Source organism: Carassius gibelio, chromosome B25, assembly GCF_023724105.1.
Source record: "Carassius gibelio isolate Cgi1373 ecotype wild population from Czech Republic chromosome B25, carGib1.2-hapl.c, whole genome shotgun sequence".
Lineage (NCBI taxonomy): Eukaryota > Metazoa > Chordata > Actinopteri > Cypriniformes > Cyprinidae > Carassius > Carassius gibelio.
This window is the reverse complement of record NC_068420.1, coordinates 19,689,014-19,704,794: the sequence shown is the minus strand read 5'-3', so window position 1 is coordinate 19,704,794 and position 15,781 is coordinate 19,689,014. Positions and strand designations below refer to the sequence as shown.

Genomic DNA, 15,781 nt, shown 5'->3' with positions numbered 1-15,781 from the left:
CCACCGAGGACCACTTCTGGACTTCACAGATGGGCTCTTATGTTGTAGTGGTGTCTACTGTGGTTAATAGAGTCCATTTTCAGAGCTGACAGACAGACAGACAGAGAGACGGATAGATAACAGCATGCCTATTGTGCTAAATTATATTATAATTATATAATGAGTCTTTTTGCATGTATCACAGCAGTTCCAAAGTGAAATAACAACTGAGTGGTGAAAAAGTGTGTTCAGTTTGAACAAAAGCAGACATGAGATAGAAGATGCAACCACATCATTTTGTCTTCTAAATCTAATTTGGTTTGTTTAATCAGTGTATAAGGTTATGTAATGAGGCCTGAATGGTCAAAATTTTTAATGGTCTGTCTCACCTTTTCTGATTTTGTTTGACAATAACATTTTCTAACCTAAATCTATTTATTTTGTGTTGTGTGGTTTTGTTCAGTAATCAGTGTTGTTTATGTGATTGTGAGAACAGCTGCAGTGTCTCTCAGCTGTATCAGTGCAGTCACTGTGACTCTGACTGACGGAGGTTTTTGTACGACTCTTTTTCACTGTGTGAACACCCAGTTATTATTCATGTAGTTTACAGCTAGACAATAATAATCTCCTGTATCTTCAGGCTGGACTCCACTGATGGTGAAAGTGAAATCAGTTCCATGATCAGCTCCATTTCCACTGAATCTTGATGGAGTTCCAGTATAAAGGGTTTTGATGCTGTGAACTAAAAGTTTAGGAGTTTCTCCAGGTTTCTGTAGGTACCAGGAGAGACAAGACTTGCAGTTACCGTCTGACTGACGTCCAATAGCACTGCTGGTTTTACAGGTCAGAGTGACTGTTTGTCCGTTCTGAACATGTGTCACTGTTGGAATCTGAATAACAGTCACCTGTCCTGAAGAGTCTGAAGAACAATTAAAACCCATTAAACTTCTGAACTGAAAAAAGATGCTTTTTACAGAAAATCTCAAAGAAACTAATTAAATAGAATTATACATTACCTTGAAAATGCATTCCTAAGATCAAGAGAAAGAGGAATGTCATTGTAGTTGCTGTGTCTGTTATTATGATAAACAGTGTCAGTCATGAAGTGTTAAACTCACAGCTCTATAAACACTCTCAGAGCACTGAAGCATGTGCTGACGATGCAAAGTGATTCTCACTATTTAAATCATTTAGCTGAAGTCTAGTTCACTCTCGAAGACTTTTAAAAGACCATTTCTAACGCCACAGTGTTTCATCTTCAGTCTTTACAAAGACTACAGGTGACTGAATGTGTCGTTTTATCACTAAATTAAACTGAGAGACTTATGAGGGATAGCATCAAATTAATCACTGAGGGTGATGTTAATATGAATTTATAATTTAATGATTACAAAAAAAAAAAAAAAAAAAAATAGGAGGGAGATGTTTAAATTGTTTTCATGAAGTCAGTGAAGCTTCTTGACCAAACACTAAACGGTGATTTCACGAGTTCACGCTTACATATAATAAGCTGAAGTAGTATAATGCATATTTGGCATGCTGTCCGGGGAAGGGGCTCCGAGCTCGGGAATGGCCCGAACCTAGAGTACCCCCATCCCCCCCCCCCCGTATATGTAACAGTATAAAATGAACTCTAGTGGAGGAGATGGGGTGGAGGGGGATGCTGATAAACAGTCAATGGAGACAGGTAGGCTAATTCAGCTGTATTTATACCCTAAGGTTGATTATTTTAAGTGGCTCCACCTGTGCTAATTAGGCTAAGTATCTGACGTGCTCCTCCTGAACCTTGTTATGAAACTATATTTCACGAGTTCACACTTACATATAATTAGCTGAAGTATTATAATGCATATTTGGCATGCTGTCCGGGGAAGGGGCTCCGAGCTCGGGAATGGCCCAAACCTAGAGCCTATGTACTCCATTTGGAGCAACTTTACCTATTTGGAGAGATAGGCCCTACCGGCTGCTTGTATCGGACTACGTGATTTGGGGCGCCCGGTCGGGAGGACTCAAGCCGTTGCACAACCGGAGCACCTCACTGCATTGGAATGGATGAGCCCTACTGGCCAATAGCGGAGGAGCAACGTGATTGGATAGCCCGACCAGGAGGGCCCGAGTTGCCTTGACTTGAATAGGTCATGGTGTTGACGTACGGGCCCTACTGGCTGATGAGCCCCTGCTAGTCAGTGGGCAACCAGGGCAGATAGCTGACCGAGAGGACCCATGTAGCCTCCGACTGGAGATCAAGACTCAGGACGACGGACGTGTAGGTCTTCTCAGTTGAGCAGATAAACAGGCGTTGGGCCGCCGACAAAGAGGGCTCTCGCAACACCCGACGGGAGATCAATACTCACGGCATCAGATGGGTAAGACCTATTTGTGGGCAGCAAGAAAAGAAAACCCAACCGGGAGCACTCTCGCCGGTATCTGACACGAGCACAATACTCAGCGGCATCAGACGGGTAAGCCTCGCCGGCCGGGGAGCGGGAAGAGGAAAACTCGACTGCGCGGGCTCTCGCAGCATCCGATGGGAGATCAGGACTCAGAACATCGAATGGGTAAGCCTCACCAGGTGGGGGGAAAAGATTTGGACAGGGTTTGGTGGGAGGTGGAGACTCTTGTCGTCGTACAGCGAGTACTGTCACCCGTCAAACAGGAACGGAAAGTTAGGTGGCCGTGAGACTCTCGCCGACGTCCGATGGGAGCTCAATACTCAAGGCACCGAACGGGTTAAGCCTCGCCGACCGTAGAAAGAAAAGGTAAGGTTGTCTAGCCGGGAGGCTCTCGCCGACGTCCGATGGGAGCTCAATACTCTAGGCATTGGACGGGTAAGCCTCGCTGACTGTAGGAGGAAAAGGTAAGGGTGTGTGGCCCGGAGGCTCACGCCAGGATCCCGTGGAAGCTCAATACTGACGGCATCGAATGGGTAAGCCTTTTTTGGCCAAAGGATGAAAAAAGTTGTCTAGCCGTGAGACTCTCACCAACATCCAAAGGGGGCTCATTACTCACGGCGTCGAATGGGTAAGCCTCGCCGACTGTAAAAAGGAAAAAGTAATGTGGTCTAGACGGGAGACTCTCACCGACGCCTGATGGGAGGTAAATACTCACGACATCAAACGGGAAAGCCTCTCCGAATGTAAGACGGAAAGGTAAAATTGTATGGCCAGTATTTGGCCAGACAGTGAAGGAGGGTTTTTTTTTTTTTTTTTTTTACGGAAAAGGCAAAGGTTGGATCAACCGGGAGCACTCTTGCAGTGCCTGACAGGGGTTCAATACTAATAACAATTTGGTTGTCTAAAGGGTAGACACTATGAGGATTACTGCATAATGGTTTAACAAATCCAATTAGCTGCTTCCGATATCAAGTCAGAAAATGTGCAGTCATTGTATTTGAAAAATTAAGTGTACAAAAAAATAAATAGAATTCCCTGTGCCAGTGTACCCCAGATGAGTGCCATGAATCAGGGATATGTCCATTGTCAATCGTCATCTTGTCAGTGCGTGAGATCGACGATACGTATCAACGATGTAATCGTGCTTGGGTGGAGGAAGAGAGAGACTCTGTTCTTGTCATGGCATGACTTTTTGCTGTTTTAAACCATGCAGGTGCGAGAGCCTATGGAATCACCAATAGTCTAAGAGAATATATACTTTCAGATGCACTGATAAACTGATGTTAAATATACAATTATTATATTTAAAACAGCTAGTTCATGTAATCAGGTACTACTGTCATCTTGCGAAAAATTTGCCGCATTTGCACACTGAAGTTATCTATCTAAATGATCTGGAAATCGGTCAATGTTGAAACAATAGAGGATTTCGTTTAAAGTTCAACAATTAAACCCTAATATGGACGTAAACGAACATGTTAAATATAGTATTCAAAACAGGTAAATATATTTGGAGTAAGGTTTAGTGGAAACTGCTGCATTGGTCATACGCGCTCCGGACCACGCGCCTCATGATGAGACCGACACAACATCACAGAAACAAAAGAATGAGATACATTCTAACATAACTGTGGCATTAAACTTAGTTAGTGAGGCTTGTTTAAAATATTGTGCATGCCAGCTTACTTGTTAAAGTGCAATGAAATACCTTGTATCTGCAGACGATGTACGTCTGTTTGTGGATTGAGACTTCTTCACCGCCTACAGGCTCGAATCATCCTTGCAAGCACGGGCAAGCGTGAAATGGAAAAACGGAGCAGTTTGGTAGCTGAATTATAGTAGGCCGCCTAATAATGATAATAAAATACAATAATAGGAGAATGAGTCTAATATCATCTTAACTATAATCGATACGTAATACTATCACCACCACCTAGGATGAATAGGGATAACTTTGAAGCGGAGGTGATTTCAAATAAGATACAGAAAAAGGCTCCTGCGGGAGCAGACACTGCTGCGGCAGCGAGGATATACAGAAAAGGCTCCTGCAGGAGCAGACACTGCTGCGGCAGTGAGGAGATACAGAAAAAGGCTCCTTCGGGAGCAGACACTGCTGCAGCAGTGAGGAGATACAGAAAAGGCTCCTGCGGGAGCAGACACTGCTGCGGCAGTGAGGAGATACAGAAAAGGCTCCTGTGGGAGCAGACACTGCTGCGGCAGTGAGGAGATATGGAAAACAGATAAGTAAAGGGGAGCACGAGAAGAAGAGGAGAGATAGCTGCTTTGGCCGCCTGCTTCGACTGCTGTTGTTGTTGAAAGTGAAAAAAAGGTGAAAGTGACATGACATTCAGCCAAGTATGGTGACCCACACTCATAACTCGTGCTCTGCATTTAACCCATCCAAAGTGCACACACAGCAGTGAACACCCACACACCATGAACACATCCCCGGAGCAGTGGGCAACCATTTATGCTGCAGCGCCCGGGGAGCAGTTGGGGGTTCGGTGCCTTGCTCAAGGACACCACGGTCATGGTATTGCCAGCCCGAGATTCGAACCCACAACCCTTAGGGGTCAAACTCTCTAACCACTAGGCCCATCTTCCCCCTCCTTGGCTGTGGGAAGAGTAGACAGGTTAGTAACATTTGATGGGGCAACCTAAAAAATTAATGCGTAGCCTATTGTGTTGCCAGCTTAGCAATTGTTGCCTAATTTGACAATTCCTTAAGTCTTTGTCCACATTAGTACGTTCCTGTTGGAAAAGCATAATTCCTCTTGTTTAAGGCCTCCGGCCTTTTTAAACAGCTTCCAAAACGGATACATTTGGAACACTGGTTTCACATTGTAGTATAGACTGTGGAAACAGAGGCTTCTGAAAACAATGAATATCATTGAGTCTTGTAAAACATACCAATAGACATGATTATGGCAATAACATTAATTGCAGTTATGTGCTATTCAATTCCAAGCAGTTTCTAAAGATATTCCATGCTTTTCATATTATAGTCCTAGAAAGACAACAGATTTTTTTACTCACACTTGCTGTCCTGCCGCAAAACGAGGGAAGTGTTGTATTAGATAAATTCTGAGCGATCGCGCCAGTAAATGGTCAAATATTCCCCTAAATAAATTTGTCCTGTGAGGTTTAAACATGCACGGTAAGGCAGATAATATCTTTGGACATTTCAGTGTGGATGACGACTCTGGAAAAAATGCCTTGGCTTCGTGGTAAAAAATGGCATCGTCATCCAACAGAACTACGTCATAACCTCATTTAACAAACTTTAAGCCACCTTCCATGGCACATGACATTTGGACACGATTGTCACATTTCTCCCTCTACGCAGTCGTGCAGAACTTTCAAACTGGTCGTGCAGCAACTGTTACCTTGGCATGTTCACCATGGTAAAATTAATAATTTTAATGAATATAATGTATGAATACATCGTCACAAATCAGATGACCCCCAAAATAAAACAGTAGGTTTTATGGGGCTAAACAAGTAAATAATGGTTTAATAATTATTTCTCCCATAATTATTATAAACCACCATTTTACATAAATTGTGTTTGAAGAGTAATGTTAAAGTTAACAAAATGTTGGTAATTCTGACCTCACACCGATAGATTTGATTAGACTACATCACATCCGGTTGGGCGTTCGCATACGGATGTCGCAGAAGTTCAAATATTTGAATGCATCCGAGGCTCAAATCGGATCTGAAATTTCCATATACGTATGTGATCGGAACTCCACGCAGCTCCCGCACTACTTTCTAGCCGCAAACCTGTATTTAGCGTCTTCACCTGAAAATGTATTGATTACGCCCCGCGGTCTGCGGCGATAGAGGAGGCAGCCTCAAACTGCGCCTCGGCCGGAAAAGCCGCAGTGACAGGCTGAGCCACGTTGGGTAAGAACTGAGGTGTGATTCCAGCGCTCAAAGAGAGCCCGGTCTAGATCGGATCGATCGTGGTGTCAAGCGAGGCGAGCTCGGGCTTTGCACGGTCTATTGGCCAAGACATGTGGAGACAGTTAATTCAGCTGTATTTATACCCTAAGGTTGATTATCTTAAGTGGCTCCACCTGTGCTAATTAGGCTAAGTATCTGTCGTGCTCCTCCTGAACCTTGTTATGAAACTACATAAAAACAGGCTTTAGGCAGACTATATTCCTCAATGTGTTTAAGGTCTTTCTGTCACTGTTTGTCATTTATATTTCAATTCAGATTTCACAATTTTAAACATTCCTGAAACTTCAGCTGTCTTAATATTATGCTTTGCTGTATCTAGGAATATGTACTGTACTCCATCCTTTATTTTTGTCTGTATGAACATTATCTAAAGAGATATGTTGAAAATAAATTATCATCAGCTTTATTTGCCAAATGCTCATGTCTGCTGAAGTATGCTGCTGATGTATATATTATCTTTGACAACATTTACTCACAACTTGAACCTAAATATTAAATCACAAACAAAATCATGGCTGAGCAGACAAAGAGGGTTGTAATTCAAACTTAGGTCCCACTTTATATTAAGTGGCCTTCTGCACTTATTTAAATAAATAATTTGACACAATGCACTTATTGTGACATAGATGTTTTTAATTTGTTCTTAAGACTGAGAGTCTACAAAAAATATTTTATTTTTCAAATTGCATCGTGCAAAAAGGTGCAAAGTGTATGTGGGTTAAAAACAGAATGGACACCAGCAAACATTTCAACAATAACCCTTTATTGGACAATATTATTTTGTTTAAGAGATACATTGATGAATGCTTTGTCATTTATAAAGGTTCTGAAAGTGATTTTGAAACATTTGTTTTGTACATGAATTGTCTTAGGCCCTCCATTAAATGTATATATCATGTGGGGTTCACTGATGTCAATTTCCTGGACACTTCTATATCAATTGTGGATATTAAAATAGTCTCTTCTCTCTATAGAAAAGATACAGCCAAGAACAGTCTCCTTCATGCTAACAGTGCTAATCCAATGCCCTTAAAACAAGGTTTACCTTACAGCCAATTTTTGAGACTTCACCGCATTTGCTCTGGGAGAGAAGACTTTGAGTCTAGAGCCCAGAGCTTGTACATTGACTTTAAATCATGAGGCTATCCCAACCAGTGGCTTGATACTGCACTTGAGAGGATTTCCATCCTACAAAAACAGGAGGAGAGAAATTTGACTATGAAAAAAGGAAATAAGAATTTGTCATGCATTTTTAAATCCACATTTAGTTCACTGAGTAATGATATCAAAACCATTTTCAAAAATCATTGGCACATTATCCAAAGTGATCCCCAGTTATTAAATGTATTTAGTTAACAACCACTTTTTGTCTCTTCTAGGAGCTCTAATTTGAGGGACAAGCTTGTCCATGCTGACACCCATATCTCCTCTCCAACTAGTCTTGTCGATGCCCAGGGTAATTTTCCATGTCACAATTGCTCTTCTTGTACTAAGTATGTCAAATGTAAATCATTAACACATCCTCGTACACTAAAAACTTAGACAACTGATTACCTGTAAGAGTACATATGTTGTTTACATTATCATTTGTCCATGTCCACAACTATATGTTGGCAAATCTACATGTGCGTTACGCACAAGAATGATTGAACACACAAGTGCCATTAGGAGACAGGATGATACATCTTCAGTTTTTTGTCATTTTAAGTCTGCTAACCACTCTCTGTCTGACATGAAGTTCCTGGGCATCGAGAGGATTCTACCTCACTGGAGAGGTGGAGATAGAGATATAAATTTATTGCAAAGGGAGGCTTTTTTGATCTTTGAACTTAAATCTTCATTTCCTGAGGGTATGAATGAAGAACTTGAATTTTCTTGTTTTTTTGTAAAACATATTCTTTCTTTTTGAGTGTCTGTAATGCTATATTATCATTGTAAGTTGTTCATTTGAAATCTGTTTATATACTTGTTTGTAATTCTACTTGAGACAATTGAGATTTTCAGATAACTGAATTCAGCTGATTGTCCTTAATTGCTGACTTGCTTAAAAAGGGAGAATGTTGTTTGCTAAATGAGCACTGAAGATAGCAATGTGCTGAAACGTTTGCTGGTGTCCATTCTGTTTTTAACCCACATGTACTTAGACTTTCAGTCTTGAGTGGATCAGTGTGCGGCCAGCCACTCCTCTTGTTCATTCCAATGCCACTGGCTCTACGCACCTGTAGTACAAGGACCTGCAGTACTATAACTTTTTTTTTTTTTTCTGTTTGGAGCGCTTCATATTTTTTCCTAGTTTTACTTTGTTCTTATAAATTTAAAATACTAGCTTGTAATTACATATGTAGTTAATCTTTGTAATTACTTTTATAATTATACTGTTGACCCATGCATTAAACCTTAACCCACCCTTAAAAGGTTAGTTCACCCAAAATGAAAATGATCCAATGGTTTACTCACCTTCAATGTATCCTAGGTGTATATGACTTTTTTCTTTCAGATGAATACAATAGGAGTTATATTTAAAAATGTCCTGGCTCTTTCAAGCTTAATAATGGCAGTGAATGGCAAAAGAAACAAAGAAAACTGTGCTTCCTTTGCTCCTGTAAACAAACCTTGGTCCTTGTGAGGGTAACATATTCTCACCAGAGCTTGCACCACACCTGTGTCCTGCATCATCTGCTGGAATGGCTTTCTGTTGTGAACACACACATTATAAAAGTTAACAGTCAACCCCCCACCCCCAAATCTCCTTGTTCTAACACGCCCCCACATCTCTACATCACTCTGTGGGAAGATTTGTGTAATGCCGCCCAGATGTGTAGCTTTTATTCTCGTTGTAGTATTGTTGTTGCCACCGACACCATGTTGTATAGACGCTGTGTGTTTGGTTGTGAAAGTAAAACTACTTTGTTTGGCCTTCCAAAAGAGGACACGACTAGAAATCCAGTTTATTTCACGTTTATAATGGGTTTTATGTTTATGTCTCATCGTCCGGCCTGACAGGGCATCACAATATGTTAAGGCGTAACATTTCTGTCACAAGCTTGAGGTATACAGCCAATCACGACACACTGAATAGCTGGCCAATCAGAGCACACCTCGCTTTGCACATGAGCCTTGTGAATATCGACGCATTTTAGAAGGTGGGGCATAGAGGAGAAACAATATGAAAAAGTATTTTTCTCCTAATAAAAAAAATAATAATAAAAAAAACTTAAATTACACTTTCAGTTTTGAATGTATAGAGAAGAGCAATACATCAATCAAATCTGTAAATGGTCTACTTTTATATGTATACAGACATAATAACAACAAAACTTTGTGCATTTATAAAATAAAGATAGCAAACAAGGTGCGCTGTCTGCTGTGATCATTTACAAACACATTATTAAAATAACCTGTAACTCAGTGAATACTCCACGAAGAGACATGAGAGATATATCTATAGAGAGCTTGACATGTCTACTTTTAAACGAAAGAAGTGCTGCTGAAAAGAAATATTATGTGATAAAGTTATCCATATGAAAACAATGCGATGTCTGTTTTTCACGTCTCCCTTCATTATCTTCTAATGTGACCAAGCCCCCGCGCTGAACACTCTATTCAGATTCTAATGTTTCAAACTGAAGCACACAGCTTGAATACGCCCACACAGACAGTTCTTGAAGTTCTTTTATTTTACTCTTTGCTTCGCGATGAGAGGAATAAGACATAATTCACCCCAAAAAGATGTGCTGGGGATTACCTCAGGATTTGAGTTTTGGATTTCCACAGAAAAAAGATAATGAAGGACTCTATTCAGCAGAAATCATAAATATGAGTAAGTCTATTTTCATTTATTTATATAGTTGTTTACTACTTTTCACATAACGTGTAAACATTTTACTAGTTATCAAGTGAATCAATATGAAGTTCCAATAAAGCTTGATGTAAATAATATAAATGTAACAAATAAATGTAAATGTATCAATGTAACAAACAATGCTGTTCTTTTAATTAATCAAAAAAAATATATTCTCAGTTCTTTTCCACATTAATAATAATAATAATAGTAATAATAATAATAATAATAGTAATAACAACAACAATATATATATTTTTTGTCTTGTAGAAAATCAGTTTGTGACTGGAGCAATGATGCTAAAAATCCAGCTTTGAAACTTTGATTTTTCCTTATAAACTGTTTAACTGGACTCACAAATGAATATTAAATTATTTTGTGAGATAATTAAATATATTCTAGATAAACTACAAACATAATAATATATACATTTATTTTCTCCTCACATTCTTTTTGTAACTCTTCCCTCAGTGACACAAGCTGACTGTAGCCGCTCAGTCTAATACTGACAGCTGGGGTAGTTTCGCCCGGCTATGCCTGGCTGACGCGCTGTGTCCTTGTTGTTCTGTTACCTTATGGATTTGGTCTTGAGAATATATAGGCTTTGTTGTATTGCTGATTATTCTTTTATTTGCTTTATCGTGCAGAGGTAAATATCCATTTATCCAGTTTCAACGGTAAATCATTTCGGTATACATATACACACAGTCAACAATCAGTTTCTAGCGCCTATGCGCCACAAGCGGTCAAAACCTTTTTGCCCTTCCGGGTCAAACCCCCCTGCCCTTTGGCAGTTTGATACTTCCTTTATAACTTTGACCTCAGGTAACATTAGAGTGACACCCGCTGTACAAACAAGAAACAACACCCAATATCTAAAATACACTGACACCACATTTGGCTTCTATACACCGGCCCCTAATTGTTATTGACCAGCAGTCATTACAATTTAAACAAAACAAAAACAAAAGAACCAAATGTTATGATCCATCAAAATACAGTCAAGCCCAACATGGACAAACATATTTATACTCCATGCAGCAAACAGAGCTTAGTCACTGGCCTTTCCAAGATGTTGGTTTTAGTCTGTAATCTTACAGAACGCACAAGCCCATATTTGTCGGGAAAAACCTCCAGAACCTTGCCAAGTGGCCAAGAGCCACGAGGAGCTGAAGAATCCATTATTACCACAATGTCCCCAGCAATCAAACTCCTCTTCTTTTGGTTCCACTTTTGCCTCTCTTGAAGCAAAGGCAAATACTCTCGCATCCATCTCTTCCAAAAAAGATCAGAGAGGTATTGCACCTGTCTCCAACGTCTTCTCCCATATTGGACATGAGGATTGAACACTCCAGGTGGCAATGCTGGTTTACCCTTCAGAAGAAGAAGATGGTTAGGAGTAAGAGGTTCCAGGTCACTGGGATCATCCGAGAGCTTAGTAATAGGCCGATCATTTAAAATGGCCTCCACTTCACAGAACACCGTATGAAGTCCATCATCATCCAATGTCTGTTGCCGTAGGATAGAAGTCAAAACCCTTCGCACCAGGCGGATCATTCTTTCCCACATGCCACCATGGTGTGAACCAGCTGGTGGATTGAAACTCCAACGGATTCCAACCTGCGACACGGTTCCTTGAATCATATCCTGGTTCAAAGCAACAAGAGCCTTCTTAAGTTCCTTTTCCGCCCCAATGAAATTGGTACCATTGTCGGACCTCAGATGTTCCACTTGTCCTCTCCTGCTGATAAAACGCCGCAAAGCATTGATGCATGCATCCGTTTCTAGGGATTCTGCCACTTCCAGATGGATGGCCCTGCTTGCCATACAGGTAAATATAACTCCGTATCGCTTACAGGTCGATCGTCCCCTCCTTACTTCAACAGGTCCAAAGTAATCTACTTCCGTGTTCGTAAATGGTGGTAGATCTGGAAGGATTCTAACCTTTGGGAGGTCTGCCATTTTTTGTTCTACGGCTCTTCCGTTGTAACATCTACAAAAACTGCATTCAGCAATAACCTTCCTAACTGCTGATTTGGCTTTGGTAATCCAAAACCTCTTCCTCACTTTAGACAGCGTATGAGTCCGTCCACCATGGCCCGGAGTCTGGTGTACGTGCTTAAGAATAAGCATGGAGATATGCTGATCTTTGGCGAGAATGAGAGGATGTTTCATTTCCTCAGGCATCGCTCCTCTGTTCAACCTTCCTCCAACTCTTAAGAGTCCTTCCTCCACCAGTGGATCCAGCCTATATATGGAACTCCGTCTACTCACTACTGCTTTCGACAACAGAACGGAAATCTCCTCCTTGAATCTCTGTTGCTGGCAGTACCGAATGATGGCAATCTCTGCTTCTAATTGATCTTCCACTGTCAGGATTCCACTCCTAGATGTCACTGTGCCCCGTTGTCCTTCAGCAGTATTCAAACCATCCTGACTGGTTTCCTTTGGATAATCGGCTACAGCAGCCTCCAACTGCCTCTTCAGTCGCCCCTTTAATAACAACATGACCTTTAACCTGAGAAACCAAGCAACTGCTGTCTTCAGCCTCCGCCAGTCAGAAAAGTAAGCAATGAGCTGGTCAGTAGGACTTAACACGGCACACACCTTGATGGCATTTACTGTAGTCCTTTTCCTCACCTCTGGGTCATTCATGTCCAATGACCATTCAGACACAGGTTTAGGCCAATCTTCCTCCTGCTGCCAAAGTAGTATGGGACCTCCTAGCCACGTGCTTTTCTTTAGAAATTCAGACACGTTCAGACCCCTCGATACGTCATCCGCTGGATTATCTTTAGAACCAATATGTCTCCACTGTGAGGGTTCAGATATTTTTCTGATGGTCGAGACTCTGTTGGCCACAAATGTGTGGAAGCGCCTATCCTCGTTATTAATGTACTTTAACACTGAAGAGCTGTCAGTCCAGAATATTGACTCCTCCAAATGGAAATCCAATTCTTCCTTTAACATTGAGTCCACTCTGACAGCAAGGACAGCCGCTGTCAATTCCAGTCGGGGAATAGTTACAACCTTCAGAGGTGTCACTCTGGCTTTACCAAGCAGAAATGTGACCTGGATGATATTTTCATGATTTAACATCCGGATGTAAGTTACCGTCCCATATCCATCCTCACTGGCATCGGCAAAGTGATGTAGTTGCACATGCTTAACTTCTCCGAAATACCCTGGCTTAATGCACCTATCCATCTTAAATGTAGTCAGCAGCTCCAGGTCTTTCAACCACCTTTCCCATTTGCGCAAGATGTCCGGTGGCAGAGCATCATCCCATGAACAATGTCTCCGACAGAGTTCTTGCTGCATCAATTTAGCAAGCAAAGTGACAGGTGCCGTCGAAAGCGAGTTAGAACTCCTAGCAGCGAGCTAGTAAGGTTAGGACCCTGCAAGAGCTCACTATTTAGCGAAACCCCTTTACAAGTGGCTCCACAGTCAAACACCACACGAAGGGAACCCTTTCTTGAATGGTAGACCCCATGGTGAGGAATATACCACACTTTCCCACTCTCACAATGCTGTTGCTGCTTAGGTACTTGCTCTGCATAGTTCTTACCAATGAGATTGTTCATATAACCTGTATACTCCTGATGCAAGTGTTTATCTTTAAGGAATCTTTTCTTCAATCCCTCAATCCTCTGCTTAGCCACTGCAAAATTATTGGGGAGATAGACTTCCTTGTTCCCGAAAGGCAGTTTCAGACAAAACTTTCCATCTTGAAATATCGCTGAGTGCTCCGCAATTTCAAGAAACTTACAATCTTCTCTGGACATTTCCTTCTTTTCCATACCCTTTTCGTTGAAATCGTGATTGTAATGAATGCTCAGCATCTCTTCCAACTTGCCCACAGATATCCTGTTAACCATAGCAGCGGGAAACCCTTCCTCCCATGCCCCGCTGTTACCATTCAGCGGACCGCTAACGACCCATCCCAGCACCGTCCTAACAGCATACGGGCCATTCCCGCAGCTGTTGACGACCTCCCAAGGTTCTAATACCTTGGGAGCATTGGTTCCAATTAAGAGATCAACGTTTGCTTTTATGCTTGGGATGTGTACCTTTGACAAGTACGGCCATCTAGCCAGGTCTTCAGGCGTTGCCCTGTTATCCAAAGTAACTGGCATTTTCTTTTGCGTGAGAACCTCCGGGAGCATATAGAAGTCATTGCTGTCCAGATCAGATACCTCCAAACCAGTCAACGAGAAGGCTGGAACAACGGTTTCTTGCCCCATGGTGCGCAACAAGAAATTAGTTCTTCTGCCTGTAATATTCAGCTTCTGCATTAGATCTTCCGTGCAGAACGTGGCTGAACTTCCAGGATCCAGAAAAGCATAGGTGTTTATGATGCAATTTCCCTTTGCAGATTTGACCTTTACCGGGAGAATGGACAGAACGCACTGGTCCTTACCGGCCCCTGTATGTCCACATGTTTCCTGCGAAGTTGGCTGATTATTATATGGCCCATCCAACTGTACCATAGCTGTAGTTTGTATTTTAATATGCAGCACGGTGGGATGAGTTTGGCCACAAACTTTGCATGTCAAGCGCCTGTCGCAATTCCTGCTCATGTGTCCATGACCCAAACATGCAAAGCAAACTCCCTTTTCCCTCAAAAAATAAATCTTTTCCTTATGCTTATTTCCACTGAACTGTTTGCACTCTTCCAACAGGTGACTACGAGCACAGCAAAGGCATCCAGCTTTCTTTTCCTTCCCTGTAGGCGATATTTGCTCCTTTTCTCCCTCCGACGAATGCCTAGATGTTACTGTGGTGGCAACAATATTTCCAGTTACTCTATTCCTAGGCTGGAATTTACCCCTGGTGAAAGTCTTCATACCAGCTACATCGGGTGGTGAATCCTGTATGTTGCCAAACAGGGGGTCAGAAAGAATACTAACATGATACTCAATAAATGCAACCAAATCCTCGAAATGAGCTCTATGGTTAGTTCTTTCTATTATGTCATGAGCCCTGTTCCTCCATTGCTCTCTCATTCTGAATGGCAGCTTTGCAATAATGGCTCTCATGTTAACAGGCATATCCAGTTCCTGCATATATTGGAGCTCTTCCATCACATTACTACAGCCACGCAAAAATAAAGAGTAGGCTTGAAGTGCCTTTAAATCCTCAGCTCGTATTGGTCGCCAGGCCAAAGCCCTTTCAATGTAGGCTGTCGCAATTTTATACTGATTGCCAAAGTGCTCCTGTAGAAGATCCTTTGCCACTTTATAGCCACGCCCAGGGTCCATGTGTTGGCAGCTACGCACTAGTTCTTTTGGTTGTCCTCCTGTAAACTGTTCCAAATAATACAAACAATCTGCATTTCCTGTTTTTTCCTCCACTCCTTGCTCAAAGGCCTTAATAAATGTTCTGTATTGTAGAGGGTCACCTTCAAAGATGGGAATGTCTCGTGGTGGCAGAGACAATGAACGCTGCTGATGCACTAAAGTGGCTGATATTTCATTTTGCCTGCGCATGATATTAAATATGTCTCCAGGTGGATCTTGACAGATGGTCTTTGGTCTTTGCTTTCCTTCAACGTCCCTTGTTTGAGCAGTTGTTGGTTGGTATTGGGAATAATGCATTG

The 15,781-nt window shown here is 41.7% G+C and overlaps 1 gene segment (V, D, J or C); it reads right to left on the bottom strand.

Moving 5' to 3' along the window:
- Positions 1 to 522: 522 nt before the first annotated feature.
- LOC128013764 (immunoglobulin kappa variable 3D-7-like) lies at positions 523 to 1,122 on the bottom strand. The segment is given in 2 exon segments: positions 523 to 898; positions 996 to 1,122. Coding segments are annotated over 2 exon segments (393 nt in total).
- Between the last annotated feature and the right edge of the window lie 14,659 nt (positions 1,123 to 15,781).